At 47.6% G+C, this 23,228-nt stretch overlaps 1 protein-coding gene across 1 annotated transcript; it reads left to right on the top strand.

Annotated features, from left to right (window-relative positions):
- The first annotated feature begins 1,669 nt into the window (after window positions 1–1,669).
- Window positions 1,670–16,808, top strand: UMOD (uromodulin). The gene is made up of 10 exons (XM_064294919.1): window positions 1,670–1,764; window positions 3,774–4,549; window positions 4,631–4,738; window positions 6,715–6,923; window positions 8,081–8,229; window positions 10,317–10,562; window positions 13,205–13,367; window positions 14,519–14,600; window positions 15,472–15,513; window positions 16,747–16,808. The coding sequence occupies exons 1-10, from the start codon at window positions 1,670–1,672 to the stop codon at window positions 16,806–16,808; spliced, it is 1,932 nt and encodes a 643-aa protein (XP_064150989.1).
- The last annotated feature ends 6,420 nt before the right edge of the window (window positions 16,809–23,228 follow it).

Here is a 23,228-nt window from a genome sequence, read left to right as displayed (position 1 = left end):
GAGTCAGAACGGACTCAACGGCAATGGCTTTGACTTTTTTTGGTTTGGGGCCCTGCTTGAAGGGGCTGTGGTGGCACAGTGGCTAAAGCAATTGACTGCTAACCTGTAAGGCTGGCGGTTTAAAACCATCAGTGGCTCTTCGGGAGAGAGGTGTGGCGGACTGCTTCTGTAGATATCTACAGGCTTGGAAACCCTATGGGGTTGCTATGAGTCGGAATCAATTCAACAGCAGTGGGTTTGGTTTGGGGGCCCTCCTTTACATGTATCTTCTGATTTAATCCCCATGGCAGCAATAGGCATTAAAAAAAAAAAAAATGGATCATTAAATCATTACGGGTTATATCCAGAATTGCTCTTCAATTCAATAGGATAGAAAATGTCTGCAAACAACGTATGTAGTAAGGGTAAGTTTTTTTTTTCAGTTGTGTGTGTGTGAGAACCTGCATGTGATCTCACGTGGTCATGACATAAATTTGTTTTTCTTATTGTAGGTTATAGTGAAAAATATTGAAAAACACTGATCTAGGATGCAAGTTCTTTGAGCACAGGAACGTCTTAGAACTGAGCCTGGCACATAGTAGACACTCAGTTTATGGAAGCAATGATTCCCATTTCACAGATGAAGAAACTGAGTCTTAAGGAATTGAAATACCTTCTCTAATATCACAGTGCTAGTCATTGGTGAAACAGAGATTTACATCTCTGTTTCACCAATGAAACAGAGGCTCCGGGTCCCATACATTTAACCACATGCTACCCTATTTCGCTGCTGTAAGAATAGGGGTAAGAGCATCCATCTAGGCTGATGTTGCCAGTTGGATGAAATAATATGTGATCACTCTGAGAATGTTGAACTACATTGTGAAGGTTAGTTACCTCTCTAGTTGCTTACCTCAAGACAATTTAGGATCTATGGGTTGCATGAGGGCAGGGATTGTGTCTGTCCTGTTCATTGTTCTCCTTGGTGCCTAGCTCTGTGTTTAACACATAGTAAGCGAAACCAAACCCGTTGCCCTCGAGTCAAGTTCTACTCACCGCAACCCTATAGGACACAGTAGAACTGCCCCATAGGGTTTCCAAGGAGAAGCTGGTGGATTCAAACTGCTGACCTTTTTGGTTATCAGCCAAGCTCTTAACCACTGCACCATCAGGGCTCCTTGGCACATAGTAGCTACTCAATAAATATTTGTTGAATGAATAACCGATCTGGGCAAGTTGAAAATTTTCCCAGCAGGGGACAGGAGCTGACTGTTAAAATCTAAGCTGCCCCCAGTAAGGTGAGGAGTCCAGAATGCTACCCTGTCTTGCTGTTTCCTGCTTCAAATCAAGAGACTCAGTCCTTCCACATATGCCAGGCCTTGGGGAGCCAAGGCTGGGATCTGGTTGGGAGTGAAGGTGGGGCCACAGTGCGGGGAAAACCCGCCAAAGCCAGGACAGCCCCATTGCACAATTTTTGTAATCTGTATAAATGGTGCGTCCTGGAGTTGTGCAATCCACAACCAAAGCACTCCTTCCAACTTGGGAGGGGAGTTAAGTCATGGATTTACCCCATCCATCTCTGTTCACAGGACCTCAGGGATCAGAGACCAGGAAGAAACCCCAAGGGGCCAATCTCCTGTACTTGGGCAGGACTTCCTAGCACCGGAAGTAGTCGTGAAAAGCAAAAAGGATGGGGCGGCTGTTCTTGTTGACCTCAATGCTGACAGTGGAGGTGACCACCTGGCTCATCATGATTATAGCCACTGACAGCTCAGAAGCAAGTAAGTGGCAGGGGGCAGGGACAGGGTACTACAGGGAACAACATCGCCCTTAGGAGAGGTGTCCTGGATCTCTCTCCTATAACATTTGGGATTTGCACAGTCTTTATCCTACATCGGTTTCTTAGACATTAATGTGTACTGAACACACCTGGGGATTTTGCTAAAATGTAGATTCTGGTTTATTAGCCTGGAGTGGGGCCTGAGATTCTGCACTTCTAATAAGCTCCCAGGTGAGGCTGATGCTATCGGCCCATGGAATACACTTTGAGAGGCAAGGGGCTAGAATAGCTCTGAGGCACCAGCCCTTTACTGGAAGGTCAGGAGCATACTCAACTACAAAGGGAGATTTGAACTCAACCAAGTGGCTCCCAAATATCTCTCCTTTCACCCTTAAGAGGTCATTCACTGGGTTGAGTATTGCCCTCACCCTGCTTTTGGGTTCTCCCAGAGTACTTTGCTTGCATAGTAAATAAAAACCAGTTGCCGTGAAGTCGACTTTGACTCATGGCAACTCTGTGCGTGTCAGACTAGAACTGGGCTCCATGGAGTTTTCAATGGCTGATTTTTTGGACATAGATTGCCAGGCCTTTCTTCCGAGGTGCCTCTTGGTGGACTGAACCATTTGCCTCACCCAGGTATTCCACATAGTAACTATCATTATGGTGTCTTGGTTAAGAGCACACACTCTGTGATCCTGCCACCTGGGTTTGTGTCCTGGCTCTACTGCTTGCTGATTGAGCAAGTGGCTTAAACCTTCTGAACCTTGGCTTCCTCATCTTTAAAACATGTCGTTAGGTGCTATTGAGCCGTTTCGACTCATAGCGACCCCGTGTGACACAGCAGAACTGCCCCATAAGTTTTCTACGCTTCCTTTATGGGGGGAGCCGTGGTGGCACAGTAGTTCAGCGTTCTGCAGCTAACCAAAAGGCAAGCAGTTAGAATATACCAGCTGCTCTGTAGGAGAAAGATGTGACAGTCCGCTTCCGTAAAGATTTACAGCCTTGGAAACCCTACGGGGCAGGGCAGTTCGATGCTGTCCTATAGGGTCAAAAGGAGGCGATTTGAATGGACGAATGGACTCGTCAGCAACTTTTTTTTTTTTTAATCTTTATGGGAGCAGGTTTCATAAGACAGAGATAATAAAATTGATCCACAGGGCCAATCGGGACGATTCGATGAGGTAATGAATGAAACGTGTATATGCTGATTAGTGCCTGGCACATATCCCTTGCCAGTGAATCAGTTCCAACTCATAGCGACCCTATAGGATAGAGTAGAATTGCCCAATAGGGTTTCCAAGGAGCTGCTGGTGGATCCGAACTGCCAACCTTTTGGAAAGCAGCCTAGCTCTTAGCCACTGCACCACCAAGTGCTTAATCAACGGCAGGTCTTTATGTTTTACTGTTGTTTTCATTGTTAAGGTGGCATAAGGAGTGACTGACACCACCAGGGGGAGTTGGGGAAGTCTTCAGAGAGCAGGATCTTGAAGGTTCGCTAGGCCGGGAAGAAGGCATGAAATATGCACCTGAAAGGAAGGGGCTCGTGTGTCCTGCCAAGGTGTCAGGAACTCTGAGCTTTATTCCTCTGCACATGGGGATGTGGATATTTTAAAAGAAGAGAGGGCTTTTAGGCAATGCTTACCTTCAGAAGAATGAATGGGGGTAGTTTAGATGTAGGAGCCCTGTTGGCACAGTAGTTAAAATCTCAGCTGCTAAACGAAAGGTGGTTCCAAGCCACTAGCTGTGTGAGAGAAAAACCTGGACCTACTCCCTTAATTACCTCTAGGAAGAACTCAGTCCTATGGAGCAGTTCTACTCTGTCTTTATAGGTCATTACGAGTAGAATCGACTGGAGGGCAATGGGTTGGTTCAGTTTAGTTCACACATCATCAAGGGAGTTTTGTTTGTTTTAGAAGGGGGTCAGCTAGCAACTAGGTCTTAACACAGGTCACGGGAAGAAACTTTGGGTAGCCACTGCCCTACTCTGAGGCTGGACTCTTCTGTCCTCAGTAAGCTGCTCTGACTGTCACAGCAACGCCACCTGCGTGTTGGACGGGGTGGCCACGACGTGCTCCTGCCAGGCGGGCTTCACCGGCAATGGCTTCCTGTGCGTGGACCTGGACGAGTGCGTCACACCGGAGGCCAACAACTGCTCGGCCCTCAGCAGCTGCGTGAATACGCCGGGCTCCTACGCCTGCGTCTGTCCCGCCGGCTACCGCCTGACCCCCGGGCGCGGCTGCGTCGACGTGGACGAGTGCGCCGAGCCCGGGCTCAGCCGTTGCCACGCCCTGGCCACCTGTGTCAATGTCGAGGGTAACTACTCGTGCGTGTGCCCCGCGGGCTACGGCGGGGATGGGTGGCAATGCGAGTGCGGCCCAGGCACCTGCGGGCCGGAGCTGGACTGCTTGCCAGCAGAGGGCGGCGCGCGCGTGTGCGCCGATCCGTGCCAGGAGCACCTCACCCTGGACGAGTACTGGCGCAGCGCCGAGTACTGGGCGGGCTACACCTGCGACTTGGGCCTGAGCGGCTGGTACCGCTTCGTGGGCCAGGGCGGCGTGCGCCTGCCCGAGACCTGCGTGCCCGTGCTGCGCTGCAACACAGCCGCGCCCATGTGGCTCAATGGCACGCACCCGTCCAGCGACGAGGGCATCGTGAACCGCACGGCCTGCGCACACTGGAGCGGCCACTGCTGCCTGTGGGACGCCCCAGTCCAGGTGAAGGCCTGCACCGGCGGCTACTACGTCTACAACCTATCGCCTCCCCCCGAGTGCCATCTGGCCTACTGCACAGGTGAGCTGGCGGCTCCCCAGCCCCACCCACTATACCCAGAACAGGGGCGCATCCTTGCTGACTGTCCCTGTGCCCCTGCAGACCCCAGGTCCGTGGAGGGGACGTGTGAGGAGTGCAGCATAGAAGAGGACTGCATATCGGATAATGGCAGATGGTACTGCCAGTGTAAACAGGACTTCAACATCTCAGGTGAGGCCAGAGGGGAGGGCGCAGGTGGTGACAAACAGATCAAGGACTGAGGGAAGGGCATGTTCCTGGGTGTGAGGTGGGGGCTTGTGAGTCTGACCCAGGGAATGAAGATTTTCGGGCCCTGCCTGTTGCAATCAGCAAGAAGCTCTTAAGTCCCCAGAGCTCTCTTACTCCCAGCTTTCTTTCTGAGGCCCGCACAGCACAGGGGTACACAGGCCACTGCCATCTGGTAACCAAAGGCCACCTGAGCTGTATTCCCGTGACACCAGAATACAGAACAACTGTTAGTCTGCCGGCTGACCAGTTGAGTGACCCTGGAAACAGCCCTAACCCTTTCTGAGCCTCAGTTTCTCCATCTTTACAGTGACTAAAGCAGGCTACAATTTTCTATACATCAGTCATGATTTACTCACATCCGGGTGCCAATCATACAATTTTTTCCATATCCAAGTACTGCCTATACTGTGGTTTTCATTATTTACTTGTTTTTCTTCAAATTGATTGGACCTCTCCTTCTTTGAAGTAAATTCTGTATGCTCCTTAGAAGCAAAGATGGCAAGACTACATCTTACATACTTTGGGCATGTTATCAGAAGCGATCAATCCCTGGAGAAGGACACTGTGCTTGGTAAAGCAGAGGGTCAGCAAAAAAGAGGAAGACCCTCAATGAGATGGGTTGATACAGTTGCTGCAAAAATGGGCTTCAGCGTAGCAACCATTGTGAGGATGGTGCAGGACCCGGCAGTGTCTTGTTCTGTCATACTTAGGGTCACTATGAGTCAGAACCAATTTGATGGCACTGAACAACTGTATCTATCCATGGCAGGTAACACTTACCTTAGATGGAAGGTAAACTGTTGTCTCCTTTCTTGTATTTTGTTAGCTAAAAAAAAAAAAAAAAACATTGCCATGAAGTCAATTCCAACTCACAGCAACCGTATGGGACAGAGTAGAACTGCCCCACAGGGTTTCCAGGGAGTGGCTGGTGGATCCAAACTGCTGACCTTTTGGTTAGTAGCCAAGGTCTTAACCACTGTACCACCAGGGCTCCATTTTGATGGTAAAGATTAAAAATATATATAAATTTAAAAATGAATACAATAAAAAGAAAATGTTATTAAATTCCAGCAACATTAATGAAAGCATTTAAAAAAAAATTCTAGCTGGATGTTTTTCCCTGCCTTAAACTCTGATCCAAAGCCTGTTCTCTGTTTGCTAAAAGGGAAATTAGCAAGTGTACTACATTAAAGACGTTAGAAGTAATTGGAGACTCTCTTCTTGATGTAGAAAGGCTAGAAAGAAATTGCAATAATCTTTTTTTTTTTTAATTGGAATTTGGTGTTATTTAATCCTGGTCCAGTGAACAACCAAAACCATCCTGCATTTTGTATACAGTCCACACTTAGGGTGGCATGGAGCGAATGATTTCCCGTAGAGTCCATCTGGGGACGCTCTGAGGCCAATCTTTTCATTGTTGTTGCAGAGAATATACACAGCAAAACATACACCAATTCAACAGTTTCTACGTGTACAATTCAGTGACATTGTTTACATTCTTTGAGTTGTGCAACCATCCTCACCCTCCTTTTCTGAGTTGTTCCTCCCCATTAGTGTAAACTCACTGCCCCCAAGCTTCTTATCTAGTCTTTCAAGTTGCTCTTGTCAATTTGATCCTGTATAGAATAGTTCTTAAAAGAGCATAATGCTCAAGGCAGACCTTATTTACTGGTTAAGCTAAACTGTTGTTTGGTTTTAAGAAGGCTGCAGGGGATATTTTTGATTTAAGGTTTTTATTTGAACCAATCTGTGTCTCCATCACACTGGGAGGGGAGACCACAGTGTCTGAGTATTCCAAGGCAGTAGCCAATGTGACCAGTTGTCCTGGCCCCGAACAATGTGCTGCTGGGGTCCTGAGCTACAGACACAGCACCACCCCCCTCCCCCACCACCAATCCTGTCCTCCCTGACTGTTTCAGATATCTCCCATCTGGAACCCAGGCTGCAGTGTGGGGCCAATGACATCAAGGTGTCCCTGGGAAAGTGCCAGCTGGAGAGCCTGGGCTTTGAGAAGATCTACATGTACCTACAGGACAATCAGTGCTTGGGCTTCAACGAGAGGAGTGACAGAGACTGGGTGTCTGTAGTGACCCCAACCCAGGATGGTCCCTGTGGGACTGTGATGACGGTATGTCCTGGCCAGGGTGGGGCCAGCTTAGAGTACTGCCTGGTTTGAGCCCCAGTTCCACCACTTACTAGTATATGACCTTGGCTGAGTTCTTTATCCTGGCTATGCCTGAACTGTAAAATGAATTAATGATAGTACCTCCTCCATATGGTGGTTGTAAGGGTTGAATGAGTGAAGTGACTAGGACATCAACTGGCAGATAGTAAGTGCTCAATGAATGTTAGCTTAAAATAAAGAAGGTGATCCATGGATGACCCAACCCAGACGGATTGCTGTCAAGTCGGTTCCGACTTATAGCAACCCTATAGGACAGGGTAGAACTGCCCCATAGGGTTTCCGAGGAGTGGCTGGTGGACTCTAACTGCTGACCTTTTGGTTAGCAGCCTGAACTCTTAACCACTGTGTCACCAGGGATCCCCATGGATAATAGCTTTCCATTTTACAGATGGGAACAGTAGGACTCAGAGAGGGTAGTGAATCTTCCCTGCCAGTGTGTATCAGAGTTGGGCCTAGAATTGGCTTCAGTGGTCCTGGGTGGCAGAATCTGCTTATCTGCTCTGCAGAGAACCGGGACCTCACCTGCAGAAAACCAAAACCCAAACCCATTGCCTTCGAGTCAATTCCTACTCATGACAATCGCATGTGTTACAGGGTAGAACTGCTCCATAGAATTTTCTTGGCTGTAATCTTTACAGAAGCAGATCACCAGGCATGGCTGGGTGGGTTTGAACCACTAATCTTTAGGTGAGTAGTCAAGGGCAAACTGCTCACACCCCCAGGGATCTCTCAAATGGCAGCCAGAGGTGAATGTTTGTATAAGCAGAGCACTGCTTCCTCCCACCTCCCTCACCTCCCAAAAGAAAGGAAGAAAGAAATTAATGAATTTCATTTGCCAACCCTGGTGCCTGAGATACCACCGTGAATGCATGAGTCAGCACGTGGTTTTTAGTCATCTTCCAGAGAAGAAGCAAGGGGTAATTGAAGGAGCATTTCGCTCATGGCCCGGCACAGGACACCTGCTCACAAGTGGTGGCTGCTATTGTAACTTCTTGTCATGGAGACTGGGAGGGCAGCTCACAGGTGGCCAGAGACAGACCCCTTTGGCTCTGACATCCTGCTTAGCATCTCATGCCCCTTTCTCCCACCCCCCATCACAGAGGAATGAAACCCACGCCACATACAGCAACACCCTCTACCTGGCAGACGAGATCATCATCCGCGACCTCAACATCAAGATCAACTTTGCGTGCTCCTACCCCCTGGACATGAAAGTCAGCCTGCAGACCTCCCTGCAGCCAATGGTCAGGTGCGGCCAGAGGGCATCCCCAGCACCCCTGGGTGGCTCCTCCCCACAGCTCCTTAACCATGAGGCCCTCAGCTTCCCTGTCGATTGCCACCCATAGGGAGCTGGGTGTGGAGGGCTAGGAGAAGCCCTAGCTAGGAAGTCTGGAGACCGGATTCAAATCCAGGCTCTGTTGTGTACTAACCAGATGGCTTTGAGAAGTTCGTAACACCTCTTAGGGTGTCAGTCTTCTCATCTGTGAAAGGGATTTAGCAGTAGTTGTACTGCCTTTCTTAAGCACAGTGCTCCTCAGACCTGAATCAAATATCAGAGTCTCGGCTTATCAGAGGAGCAGGGTGGTGGGACCAGAGGGAAAGGGCATTGGGTCTCAGTCCAGCTCTGCTGTGGGACTTCAGAAAACTCATGGCCTATATTTGGACCTCAATCTCCTTCTCGGTAAATTGAAGGAGTTAAATTAGAAGATGGGTTTATAACTTAAGCTTCTTGGGGTCTGAGGTCCTTTAAGGAGGTGCCTTGGGGGGGCATGCAGGGGTGAATAGAGCATTTCTACCCATATTGGATGCCACATGAGGTTTTATTGTAAAAAAGGATTCTGTTGCTAAATAAAATGGAAAATCTTTGAACAGGATGGATCACAGGCCAATGATGTTGATACTGGAAAAAATAATAGTCAAAATAATAACTGGAATTTATTGAGAGCTTACTGTGTGCCAGGCACTCTGCCAAATACTTTACCTGAAACATCTCACTGAAACCTCACAGCAGCCCTAGGAGGTGTAGGTATCATTATTTTTCCCCTTATACAGATGTGGAAATTAAGGCTCAGAGAAGGTTGAGTATCTTGTCCAAGGTTGCAGTCTAGTAAGCAATAGAGCTGGGGTTCAAACCCAGACTGTCGTGCCCAAAGCCCCCACTCTTCTATGACCTTCAGATTGAAGCTCAGCTATGGTTACTGTTCTCTGGGCCAGCCAGGCATGGGGAAGGCACTGGGCACTAGAAGGGCACATGGCTGACTTGGGGGAAGAAGGCTGCTCATTAGTCGCTCTTCTCTGGAACATCACCCAGCCATATGGCACCCTGGACCAAAGTGGCATGTCCTAGACCTGGGATCCAGGGTGAAACACATCTGTGTGCAGATCTCCCTCTGGTTTGGGCTGGAAATCTCATTACAGGCCAACCCTTAGTCCATAACCCAATTCTCACCTGTGAAACGAATTTCCACATGACTATTTCTAATTTTTTTTATTTCTAAAGTACCTTATTTCCTGGGCCATCAGTCTTACAATGTCGTTTGTGTGATTGTCCAGTGAGGCGTACATCAGGGAGCTGTTTTCAACATGGCTAATAATAACCCATTCAAAACACTCCCAGCTTCTGATGTAGGTGCTAGTACATCATAGGGGAGCTGGGACTCAGACTTGGATCTATAAGATTTACCAGCCCATGGCTTTTAACCTATTCTAGGCTGAGACCAGGGAGCCCTGGTGGCACAGTGGTTAAGAGCTTGGCTGTTAACCAAAAGGTTGGCAGTTTGAATCCACCAGCTGCTGCTTGGAAGTCCTATGGGGCAGTTCTACTCTGTCTGATAGGGTTGCTATGAGTCAGAAATGACTCCACCGCAAAGGGTTTAGGCTGAGACCAAAATTGGGAGTTTGATACCAGCCCATAATTAACCTGTTGTAGGCTGAGCCCAAAGTTGGAAGTTCGATTCCTTCCACATCTTGAAGGCTACAATGGTAGCAAGGACCACCAAGTGAGGGCCTGGACATAGTTTAAATCCTTGTTACTCAAAATGTGGTTTATGCATCAGCATGACCTGGGCGCTTGTGAGAAACATAAGACTCTTGGCCTCCACTCCAGACCTACCAAAGCAGAACCTGTGCTTGGCAAGATCCCCCAGGCGACTTGTGTGTGCTCATGGCCAGTTTGTGAAGCAGCGGTTGGTACATTCCAGTCCTACTGCTGGATTAAAACAAAAAACAAAAAAACAAATACCTGCAAGGGACTGCCCAGGAATGCAAAGCTCAAAGGGTGGTCTATCCGCTGAGTCCTCAGCCCTGGTCCTCTCACCAGCCCCTCTCCCCCTGCAGTTCCCTGAACATCAGCGTGGGCGGGACAGGCATGTTCATCGTGCGGATGGCCCTCTTCCAGACCCCTGCCTACACACTGCCCTACCAAGGCTCTACTGTGGCGCTGTCCACAGAGGCCTTTCTCTATGTGGGCACCATACTGGATGGGGGCGACTTGTCCCGCTTTGCACTGCTGATGACCAACTGCTATGCCACGCCCAGCAGCAACTCCACAGACCCCGTGAAGTACTTCATTATCCGGGACAGGTAAGGTAAAGATTTTCACCTGGGGGCTAGTGAATAGAATTCAGAGGGTCTTTAACTTGGAGAAGTCCCTGGGTGGTGCAAAAAGTTAATGTGCTCAGCTGCTAATCAAAAACTTGGTGGTTTGAGTTCACCCAGACGTGCCTCAGAAGAAAGGCCTGGCAGCCTACTTCCAAAAAAAAAAAAAAATCATCCATTAAAACCCCGAGGAGCACGGTTCCACACAGACACACATGCCGTCACCATGAGTCGGAATTGATTCAACTGCAGCTGGTTTTTGGACTTGGATGGGGGAAAAGTACATCTTTGTATATTCCTCAACCTCTAACTGAAATTTTGCATTCCCATCTCTTATGAGGAAACCCTGGTAGCATAGTGGTTAAGTGCTACAGCTGCTAACCAAAAGGTCGGCAGTTTAAATCCACCAGGTGCTCCTTAGAACCTCTATGGGGCAGTTCTACTCTGAACATCTCTTATGAATGTAGGACACAGGAGAGCAGGCCACGTGATAGTGTTTATACTCATCAGTACTTCTGAATTCCTATAGTTATTAGGATTTCCATTAGACCTCATTATTTAATGCATTAATAAAGAAGATTGTATATATCAAAGGTTTGTAATATTTTGAGGACTGCGTTTTGATTTAATGGGCTTCCTTTATAATCTTGTATATTTTACGCGTTTTATTTTGAGGAGGAATGCACAGGCTTCACCAGACGGCTTAGGAGCCCTGTGACTCAGAAAAGGTTAAGAAATGCGATTGAAGGGCATTCCCAGGGCAGGAGGCAGCCTGGCTGGGAGGAGTGAGGTGGAGGCCCAGGCAGCCAAGAGCCAGTGCAAACAGGAAAGCAACAGGCTCTCTGCTTCTTACTCCAGGGGAGTTAGACAACTGAACCAGGTCTTGAGAAAGTACTGCACTTTTTCCTTTGTAAGTTGAATGGATATTTTTGGAATCTTGCTGTGTGCTAGGCACTGTGGATACTGCAGCCAATAGAAGAAGCAAACATCTCCGTCCTCATACAGCTTATATTCAAACAGGGGGTGTCGTAGTTACCTAGTAAGCTGTAACCAAAGATACCACAAGTGGCTGGCTATAAAGCACAGAAATGTGTTTTTTCACAGTTTTGGAGTCTAGAAGTCCAAATTAGGGTCTTGGCAATGTCAGTTCCTTCTGTGAGCCATTCTCCTAGTTCTGGTAACTTCCTTTGCTTGCAGATGATCCTTGCACAGTGTTTGTCTTCCCTGTGTGTGTCTCTGTGTCTACTGTCTTTTTATGAGACGCTTCTTGGAAGTGATTAGGCTTAGGACCCACCCAACTCTGGCATGGCCTCATTAGCATAATAAAACCAAACCAAAACCCAAACCCGTCACTGTTGTCATGGAGTCAGTTCCTACTCACAGCGACCCTATAGGACAGAGTAGAGCTGCCCCACCAAGTTTCTAAGGAGCGGCTGGTGGATTCGAACTGCCAACCTTTTGGTTAGCAGCCAAGTTCTTAATCACTCCGCCACCAGGACTCAGCCATCACAAAAGAAACTCCCTATTTCCAAATAGGGTCATATTTGTAGGCGTAGGGGTTAGGACTTCAACATGACTTTTGGGGGATACAATTCAATCCGTAACAGAGGGGACCAGCAATTAAACAAAAGTAAGGTACATAGTATGTGGGTGGTGAAAAGGCGCTGTGGAAAAATGAAGGAGGGGAAAGAGAAGGGCATTTGCAGTTTTAATAGTCGAGTCAGAGAAAGCACCGCTGGGAGACAGTGACTTCTCCCCTTTTCAGTTCTCTTTGAATCTGCCTGGTCAGATCAAGGGGCAAGTTTCGTTTTGATGTTAACATTCACATCCCTCTGTTATTTGCTAATCTCCCTTCATGATAAAAAGAAAACAGAAGTCTGTTTTAGTTCCTTTCGTGGTCAGTACCAGCACCAGTGGAGCCTCGCTGGCACAGTAAGTAAGAGCTTGGCTGCTAACCAAAAGGTCAGCAGTTTAACTCCACCAGCCGCTCCTTGGAAACCCCATAGGGCACTTCTTCTCTGTCCTGTAGGGTTGCTATGAGTTGGAATTGACTCAGCGGCAGCAGGGTTTTGGACCAGTACCAGTTACTGTTGACTTACTTCCGACGCATGGTGACCCCATGTGTCAGAGTGGAACTGTAGGGCTGTGCTCCATAGGGTTTGCTGATTTTTCGGAAGTAAACCAGCAGGCTTTTCTTCTGAGGTGCCTCTGGGTGGACTTGAGCTTCCAACCCATAGCAGACAAGGCTGTTAGCAGCCAAGTGTGTGAACTGTTTGCACCACCCAAGGACTGGTAGCTAATGATTCCTGAATGCCATTTCCTTAGAAATCAGAAAGTGCTGACATTTGATCGTTTCACCTCTGTGCTGATGGCATCATCTGTATGTATGGACAGTGTACCACACACCATTCGAAGCACTTTGCAAAATTCCTCATTTAATGCCCACATCTGTCTTACGAGATGGGTCACAATTATGATCCCCTTTATAGGTGGGGAAACACAGGCACAGGGAGATGAAGTAAGTTGCTCATGGTCGCACAGTTAGTGGTGGCACAAGATTTGAAGCCAGGAAGTCTGACCCTGAGTCTTCGCTTAACCAACCACATTATATGATGTGACCCTCCCAGTTGTCCACGCACCCAGGACTCAACCATCCAAGTGGTGGAGAACGGCGAGTCCCCTCAGGGCCGGTTTTCCGTCCAGATGTTCCGATTTGCTGGAAACTATGACCTGGTCTACCTGCACTGTGAAGTGTACCTCTGTGACACCGTGAATGAGAAGTGCAAGCCGGTGAGCTGCCTCCCTCCCTCAGCCCACTTGCCATCCCTCTGTCACCGTTTCCCCTATCACTGACCTGAAAGACATCTGGACCACACGGTCTAAAAGAAAACAAGTACACATTTCTGTTGTGTTTCTTTAGTACAGGGAGAGGGTAAGCAGTGAGATGGGATGAGTGTGGCCAGGCAGCTGGGATCAATGCAGTGCTTGCTACAGCCTGGTAAAAGCTCTGGCTTATCTGCAAGCTTGTGTTCTAGTATCAGTGGCTGATATTTTTAAGTGCTTTGGACTCCTGGGCCCTGGTGGCTCAGTGGTTAAGTATTTGGCTGCTAACCAAAAGGTCGGCAGTTTGAATCCACCAGCCGCTCCTTGGAAACCCTATGGACCAGTTCTACTCTGTCCTACAGGGTTGCTATGAGTCGGAATCGACTAGACAGCAACAATTTTTTTTTTTTTTAATGTGCTCCTTAAGTATGTTGTCTTTTATAATCTTCACAGCAACTCTGTAGGGAGGTGTTGTTGTTAGTTGCCATCAAGTCAATTCCAACTCACGGCGACCCCATGTGTTACAGAGTTGAACTGCTCCACAGGGTTTTCTTGGCTGTAATCTTTATGGAAGCAGATCACCAGGGCTTTTCTTCTACAGTACCACTGGGTGGGTTCGAATCTCCAATCTTTAGGCAGTCAAGCACAAGCTACTTAAGGTCCCTAAGTGGCACTAATGGTTAAGAGCTCTGCTACTATCAGAAAGGTTGGTGGTTTGAATCTACCCAGAGGCACCTTGGAAAAAAGGTCTGGCAATCTACTTGCAAAAAATCAGCCATTGGAAGCCCTGTGGAGCACAGTACTACTCTGAAACACCTGGGGGTCTCCGTGAGCAAGAATCAACTTGATGGCAAGTGGTAAGGAAGGTATTACTAGCCCCGTTTTCTGTTTGGGAACACACTCAAGAAGGTTAAGCGACTTTCCTAAGATCCTGCATGTGACAAATGGCAGAGCTGGGAAATGAATCCAGGTGTCCAGAGTCCCTAAACACTTTGCCACACCACCTGCACCACCCTCAAGTACCAGCCCGAGGCAGCCCTTGGGGTGCATGGCCCACACCACAGCAGATCACATCTAGTCTCTCTCACAAAGGTTTTCTCTTTTGCCCTCTCCTGCAGACCTGCTCCGGGACCAGATTTCACAGTGGGGGCCCCATAGACCAAACCCGTGTCCTGAACTTGGGCCCCATCACTCGGAAAAGTAAGAGAGCCATTCCCTCCCCCTATGACCCTGATGGGGAGTGTTCTCTGGAGATGAGGGGAGATAACAGAGCCAGGCCCCTAGAATCTGCCTGGGGTCTGAATAACTGGGAGCAAGTAGATTCTAGGGGGCAATATAGGACAGAAACTGCCTCTTTTTACCAGCTCCCAGTCATTCGTTCGTTCATTCATTCACTGCAAATATGTGTTTGTGCTTACTGTGTACCAGGCCCTGTGTTAATGGTTGGGCATCTTGTGATGAGTAAAAAGAATCACAGGCCCTGCACACCTGAAGCATATGGACTAGTTGGAGAGACAGTATTCAAATGACCCCTCTCATACATGCATAACTGCAGCTGGGACAACTGCCATGAAGAAATGTCAGGAGCTCTGAGATTTTACAACAGGGAACCAGACCCGGTCTTGGGCATCAGGGAAGAATCATGAGGCAGTTAAGCTGAAGTTGAGATTTGGAAATTCAGGGGGAATCAACTAGGGGGGCCAGGGAAGGGAGGCATAGGGGAGGGAGTCGCAGGCAGAGAGTGAGGCCTGGGCAAAGGCCCTGCGGTGGAAGGGATCACAGGCTGTTAGAAGGGCTGCAAAAAGGCCAAGAAGCTAGAAGAAGGAGAGTTGTACGGGATGAGCTGGTGTAGGTGGGGCCAGACCACACAGGGCCTCGAAACTCTTGGTTAAGGTTTTGTACTTTGTTTCCGAAGGGCCTGGAACAGGGAGTGACATGATCACGTTTAGATTTTGAAAAGATCTCTCCAGCTGTACAGTAAAGAACAGATCGATGGACCTCTCCAGGTCCATCTGGCCAACCTCACACCATCTCAGGGCACCTTGCACTGATCCTTCTGTTTCCCCCATAGATGTCCAGGCCATAGTGTCCAGGGCTGCTCCCGGCTGCTCAGGTAAGCTTAGGTCCTCTCTGCAGAGGATTCTGGGGCTTCTATCCATGGGCCCCAGGAGGTACTGGAGGGCAGGCCTGCTTGGTCTGACCTCTGAAAACGTATCTGTAGGAACACTGGACCTGAGACACATTTATGCACGTATACCCCACATGGTCTTCAATTGTGTGTGCATGTAGACAAGCACACAAGAACATAGATCATCCAGCCACATTTCGCACACACACAGGAGGTCGTGTGCATACAATAGTTGCACCACAGATGCACAGACAGCTGCAGTTGCTCACGTGCATGTACAGAGGGACACACCTTCACTACAAACCTGTATGCAAATGGACAAGTACACACACTTACAGCTGAATCATGAGCACCAGACGAAGCTTTGCGGCTCATCGTTAACACCTTCTTCATTCAGCAGGTAGCAGATATCTGTTGGGTACCTTATGTGTTCCAGGCACCATGGTTTGTGCCAGTGTGAACACACCAGACAAGCAGAAAACCCTCCTTCCCTGTTCCGTAGTTCCCCCAACCACAAAAGCCAGGGGCTGGCAGAATTGTCATGGCCCTTAATTTTTATGGCCACTGAATTATCTGAAAATTTGGATGGAAAGCAAACCCATGCAACTGTTAGCCTTTTTGGCTCCTGGATCCAAGGGGGTTGCTACACCAACCTGGTGTTTGGCTGAGCTAGTTCAGCCCAGCATGGATGAGCTCAGAGCAGAAGAGCCAAAATGTCCTAAGAGACTTGCCCTCTGTGAATATAATGCCCGGTCACCAAATGGGGTTGAGTAGGTGGGATCTGGAGCCCTCTTGGTGCAGCGGTTAAGAGCACAGGCTGCTCACCAAGAAGTCAGCAATTGGAATCCACCAGCCCCCTCCTTGGAAACCCTATGGGGCAGTTCTACTCTGCACTATAGGGTCGCTATGAGTCATAATCTATGGCAATGAGTAAGGGTGCAGGTAGATTGGGTCCTGCACAAGAGTGCTCTGCTGAGGGTGGATCAAGCCTAGCGCCCAGAGGAATGACTGCCTTTTTCTAATTGGTCCACTTAGGAGGGCTTCTTTTTCAGAGTGGTCCTTAGGGCAGGGGAGGAAGGCGCTTCCTTTTTCTAATTGGTTAGCCCAGAGAGACTGTCTTTTCCTAATTAGTCAGTCTAGAGGAGGTTTGTTTTTGTTTTTTAATTTGCACAGCAGCACATTTGTGCCAGAAGCAGCCTTTTCATCATTTCCTTTCAGGGCTCCTGAAGACCTGGTTGCTTCTGTTTCTGTCGGCCACTTTGACCCTGATGTCTCAATGATCTGGTGCCTGAAACCCGGAGGTCTGTGGCTTCCAGCTCTCTTCCTGCTGGCCACGGGAGTAGCAGAGTGATGTAGGCTAGTGTCCCAGTCACAGAAAAAGGAGCTTATGCTTCCGTCTGCTTGCTCTTATTTTCTCTCTCGCTGTCGAAAAACAGCCTGTGTCTTTAAATGCTGCCTTCTCTCAAAATGGGATTTGTGACTTGCAAATGCACGAGGCCCCTGCCTCCTTAAAGAGTATGACAAAATAATAATAATCTGTAAAAGCCCAGTCTTTGAAGTCGTTCATTCATTCATTCAACAGGTATTTATTGAGCACCTACTATGTGCAGGCGGAGCCTTGGTGGTGCAGTGGTTAAGTGTTTGGCTGCTAACCAAAATGTCAACAACCAAAATGCTGACTGTTCGAATCCACCAGCCCCACCTTGGAAACCCTATGGGGCAGTTCTACTCTGTTCTATAGGGTCGCTGTGAGTCGGAATCAACACAACAGCAGTGAGTTTAGGTGTAGGTACTGTCCATGGCGGGGCGGCGGGGGAGGGGGGTGGATGAGGAGGAGGTGGTGAGAAAAGCCAGACCCTGCCTCTGCCCTTGTGGAGTTCACAGCCTGATCAGCAAGACTAGGTTGAATCCCAGTTCTGCTGTGTGACCTTAACCAAGATACATGATGTCTCTGAGCTCCATTCATTTATTCACTTACTTATTCATTCAAGAAATATTTTCTGAGCACCAACTATATGCCAGGCACTGTGCTAGATACTGTGATACAGCAGTGAACAAGTCAGATACAACTCTTTCCCTTCTGGAGCTTACAGTGTGGCAGGGGAGGGAGAATGTGAACAGGTAGTTAAAGGTATGCTAGGTGTTTCAGAAGCAAAGACTCTAACAGGTTGCTCCTTCCATATAATGATGCCCTCACGGGGTTCATTCAGGTTTCCAGGAACATTTCTTTAAGCATGTAGTATGTGCCAGGCACGTGCTAGGTGCTGGGGAAACATCAGTGAATAAGACAGACGCAGCCCCTGTCTCCTGGATCATGATCCTTAGAGGCGATGTTAGGGGTCTGGTCCCTCCTAGGGACTCCCTGTATTCATTGCATTTCTCTATCCTGATTCCTAGGATGTAGACCTGTTTCCAGAATCCAATTGTCAGTGAAGAACAAACCCAGGGTCTCCACTGGGAGGGGATGTTTGCAAGGAGGGGCCTCCAGGAGCCTCTGTGGAAGCCCAACCAGAAACCAAGGGGCTGCTGGGCCCAGGAAGATCCAGACAGCCGAAGGGTCTCTGGATTTTCTGCCCAGTGGGCAAAAGGAAACCCGTGCTCGTGGGAAATATCTGCCCTGGTGCCAGGTGCTTCCCTGAACTCTAGCTGTGGTGTTCCAGGAGAGGCCAAGGTCCTGTTTCGTTATTAGAGCCCTCTGACGTGAGGGAAAAACACACGTGTGTATCAGCAAGTGGGGGCTGTGAGGACAGTGTATCATAGGTTAAAGGACCTCTTATCAGAGGCAGACACGCGCTGAGGATACACATGCCTGCTGCCTTTACACAAAGGTTTAAGTAGGAGGACCAAAGTGCTGATCCCAGCCCCATCCTTGGTCAGTTTTTGGTCAGTTGGGCCTGGCAGGCTGTGTACAGATTCATCTGCACTTTGACTCGTACAACAGAACATACAGGAAAGATCTAGACCATGGGAAATAAAAACAAGGGCAGAAAGCAAGAGTCGGGAGCAGAGAAGGCACATCTGAATTAATCATTCTGCCACTCTATTCCTTTACTGTCTCTATTTTCTTTTCCTTTTCTTTCCATTCTTCTTTTCTATCAGTTGGTTATTCAGTTCAACATATTCAACAAGTATTTTGAACATAGATTCAGTGCCAGGCTTTTTTCTAGGCACCAAGGAAATGACAAGTAATTAAAACTAACAGAGCCCTTTCCATTAAAGAGCTTAATAAGGGGGAGACATATAATCAATAGCTATGTGATATGTTAGGTGGTAACTAGTGCTGAGGAAAGAAAATCAAGGAAAGAGGGGTAGAGGAATGAGGGTGCTATTAATATAGGATGGTCAGGCAAGGTCTCTCTGATAAGGAAAATATAGGCTGAGAGAATTACAGGGGTGAACGTGGGAGTGATCTGAATATCAGCATTCCAGGTAGTGAGAACAAGTGCAAAGGCCCTGAGGTAGGATCTTGCTTCTTTCCACCATGGTTTGACCAAGACACTGGCAACCATAAGCTTGAGGCGTTACTCATTGGTGAAGATCTGGAGAGTCTATTTGTGATTTTGTCCCTTTGCTTACTCGACAAGTACAGACTAGGCATCAGTTCTAAGGCCAGGTTCTGAGGTTACAACTACAAAGACAGCCTTCAGGGGGAGACAGGTAAGTTAGCAGGTAGTTGAGTGTTATTGGAATCAGCCGAGACAGGCACAGGAGCACAGAGAAGAGGCACCTGTGGTGTTTGGAAAGTCTTCCTGGAGCAGATGAATCTACTTGATAAGTAGGAGGAGACAGAGGGTAGAGTGCTCCAGGCAAAGGAATAGCATATGCAATGGTTCGGAGGGGAAATGTTCAGATAACCGAGAAACTGTAGGTGAGATAGGAGCTGTGAACAGGAGTCAGGCCCCAAGGATCATAGAGCTCAGCAGGGACAGGGATAATACTGAGATGTGCCTGGCTGCAGGGGAGATAAGACTCAAAGGGGACATGAAAGAAAGTCAAGACCAATTAGGCAGCTGTTACAATCACCCTGGTAAGAGATAATGGTAGCTTGAATTAGGGCAGAAAAGTGGGGATGGAGAAGGAATAAGAGATTCAAGAAATATTTGAAAGGTCAAATGGCAAGATTTGGTGATTATTGGAAATAAAGACTGAGGGAGAAAAGAAAGAAGGGAGTCAAATTTCCAACTTGGGTCACCAGGTGGGTGGTGCCATTGACTGAGACAGATGATACAATGAGGAGGAGTGGATTTAGGGAAATTGATGAGTTTAGATTTGGACCTGTTTGGTATGAGAGGCCTCAAGCATCTCAACCTAAGCAGAGAGGTCCAGCAGGCAATTTGATAGATGGATCTGAAGTTGAGGGAAGTAGCCAGGGCTGGAGATAGAGACTTGGAATTCACTAGCATGTGGATTGTACTTGGCACCATGAGATAATTTGATATCTCCCAGGGAGAGTCTATGGAGTGACAAAGAACAATGGAGCCTATCAGCATGTTTATGATAGATGGAGAGTCCCATAATGACAAAGCAGGAATGTTCAAATAAGTAGAGGGGGATCAAGAAGATAGTGTTACTTGGGAGTCAAGGAAATGCAGAGGGCCAGAGGAAGCAGTACACACATCAGTGACAGGGGGACTGAAAAAAATGTCCAAGAGACTTGCCTTAACATAGGCCTGGTTGGAACGAAGGGGTCAGAAGTGGGATGGAGGACTGAATTTGAAAAGAAGGAAGATTGTTTCATCAGAGGTTGTGGGGGAAGTGGAAGATGAAGGTAGATGTTTAAATGTTTCTAGGAGAAGGAGACACAAAGTTCAGTGAGGTCAAGGTGTGAGGGCCTGAATTTTCTTGAAGTAGGGTGCAAGTGTCAAAGAAGAAAATCTCGTTAGGAATGAAAGAAAAGGAGTTGTACTGAGGCATAATACAGCTTGAGCTGGGCAGCTCCAAATAAAAATACAAAGCAGTCCACCGTTCAAGTGGAAAGAGGGGTCTATATGCATGAAGAACAAAGGAAAGGTAGGGGTTAGCGATTGATAAGATCAGCTTCAGCTTGAAGTCCTTTGAAATGTAAAGGTTGGCCACTTGGCTAGGAGGGAGTGAGTGACCACCTAGGTGAGTGGCTCCAGCCAATACACAATTACTGTCATGAACATATTTTTCCTGGGAATAAATTGTTTACATCTTGACACATTCTTCCAACTTTATTGAGAGTAGATAAGTAAATAAAAATTGGCATAAGGCTGACTCTCAAAATGCGAAGATTACTCATATCCTGTTTTCCCATTTATTCATTATCTCTGACAATAACCAACCAGTGGCACTTTCTCTCTCTGACCCATGTAGAGTTATGTCGGACCTTACTATTAGAAGGACTCTGTCCTTCAGATTGACTGCCTGCTCAGCGTTCTTCTGTCCCCCAGCCACCCAGAGCTGGGTCTCCACAAGTTAGAAGGACTCTTTCTTCTGAATGCCAAATAGGCAGACACCAGGCCCTGCTGGCTCTCACTGTCCCCGGTGGGATCAATAATACACTAGAACCACTCACAGAACTCAGGGAAAGGACTATACACACTATAACAACGTTAATTAAAAAAAAAAAAAAGATACACAGAAAGAGATGCACCAGTGAGGTAGGGGATAGGGGCTCGGAATGGAGCTTCTTGGCCTAGAGATGCATGGCCCTCCCACATGCATCATCAAAAGAAACTTCTGTGCTCAAAGTCTTTTACTGGCTTCATTGCATAGTCAAGGTTGATGGAATCATTGAACATGCATGATTGATTGCATCATGCCCCCCTTCCCTCCTGAGGTTAATTGCCAGGTTTGGTCTTTGGGCTTCCACTTATTTTCACATGTTTAAGTGTTGCCTGGCTCTTTAGAAAACAAAGGCCCCTCTGTTGCTGGGGAATTCCAAGGGCTATCTTTCAGGAACCCAAGACAAGGGCCAAATTGAGTTCTTTGTATCACAGTAGAGAAAGTGGCTCCTAGCACTTTTTCCCCCTAGGTTGAAGTTTTGCTAGAAGGTGTTACCAATGCCAGACTCCTTCTCCTCCACCTGCCCCACCACCACCCTTGGCTTCTTAAAGAGTCCCAGAGAAACACAGAAGAGGCATGTTATGGATTGAATTTTGTCCTGCCGAAATGTGTAACAACTTGGCTAGGCCATGATTTCCAGTATTGTGTGGTTGCCCACCATTTTGTGATCTAATGTGATTATCCTCTGTGCTGTAAATCCTAACCTCTGTGATGTTAATGAGGCAGGATTAGAGGCAACTATGTTAATGAGGCAGGGCTCAATCTAAAGAATTAGGTTGTATCTTGAGTCAATCTCTTTTGAGATATAAAAGAAAGAATTGAGCAGAGAGTAGAGGGACCTCATGCCACCAAGAAAGAAGAGCCAGAGTGGAGCGTGTCATTTGGACCCAGTGTCCCTGTGCTGAGAAACTCCTAGACCAGGAGAATATTGATGACAAGGACCTTCCCCCAGAGCTGACAGAGAGAGAAAGCCTTCCTCTGGAGGTGGTGCACTGAATTGGGACTTCTAGCCTCCGAAAGTGTGAGCGAATAAATTTGTTTGTTAAAGCCATCCACTTGTGGTATTTCTGTTATAGCAGCACTAGATAACTAAGACAAGGCAGTAGCCATTTGTTTTGTCAAAACCTTGACTCTTTTACTCACCCCACAATATCTACCATGCCATAAATTTCAGGTCCAAGCCTGGATTTCAACGTCCAATCTTTTACAGCCTCAATTCCATACCTTCTAAGCTCTAGGATAGCCCACCTATCAAAAGTAATTGGAGGAGAGGTTGCTCTGATTCTTATTTTGTCCAGAAGGCTTGTCTATCTTTTGCCAACCCATAATTCACCATCGCCAACTTGAGCATTGTCAAGACTCCTCAGCATTAAGTGTCTAAAATTGGGTAGATTCTATGGGTCAAATATGGGACGTACCCATTCCACTTTCTTTATTTATTACCTGGCTCTAACTAGTCCAAAGCTAAGTGGCCTCCAGACGGAGGCAGAAGATTCTAAGGTGATTAGCCAAGAACACAAGGTACAATTGAAAATCCCTTGTGCAAACAAGTCCCTGTTTGATTTTTCTCCACTTTCCTTTAATCATTAAACTTCCTTTTGATTAGTGTTTTGTTTTAGGTAGTAAATATGGCACCAGCTTCCTTGTTTTTTGTTTTTTTTTTTTTAATTTTTATTGTGCTTTAAGTGAAAGTTTACAAATCAAGTCAGCCTCTCATACAAAAATTTATACAGACCTTGCTGTCTACTCCTAATTGCTCTCCTCCTAATGAGACAGTACACTCATTCCCTCCACTCCCACTTTTCTAGTCCATTTGGCCAGCTTCTGACCCCCTCTGCCCTCTCATCTCCTCTCAAGACAGGAGATGCCAACATAGTCTCTTGTGTCTGCTTAATCCAAGAAGCTAACTCTTCACCAGTATCATTTTCTATCCCATTGTCCAGTCCAATTCCTGTCTGAAGAGTTGGCTTTGGGAATGGTTCCTGTCTTGGGCTAACAGAAGGTCTGGGGACCATGACCTCCAGGGTTCTTCTAGTCTCAGTCAGATCATTAAGTCTGGTCTTTTTACAAGAATCTGGGGTCTGCATCCCACTGCTCTCCTGCTCCCTCAGGGGTTCTCTGTTGCGTTCCCTGTCAGGGCAGTCATCGGTTATAGCCAGGCACCATCTAGT

This window comes from Loxodonta africana, chromosome 12, assembly GCF_030014295.1.
Source record: "Loxodonta africana isolate mLoxAfr1 chromosome 12, mLoxAfr1.hap2, whole genome shotgun sequence".
Classification (NCBI taxonomy): domain Eukaryota; kingdom Metazoa; phylum Chordata; class Mammalia; order Proboscidea; family Elephantidae; genus Loxodonta; species Loxodonta africana.
The sequence above is the reverse complement of the archived record's forward strand: the minus strand, read 5'-3'. Positions and strand labels throughout refer to the sequence as shown.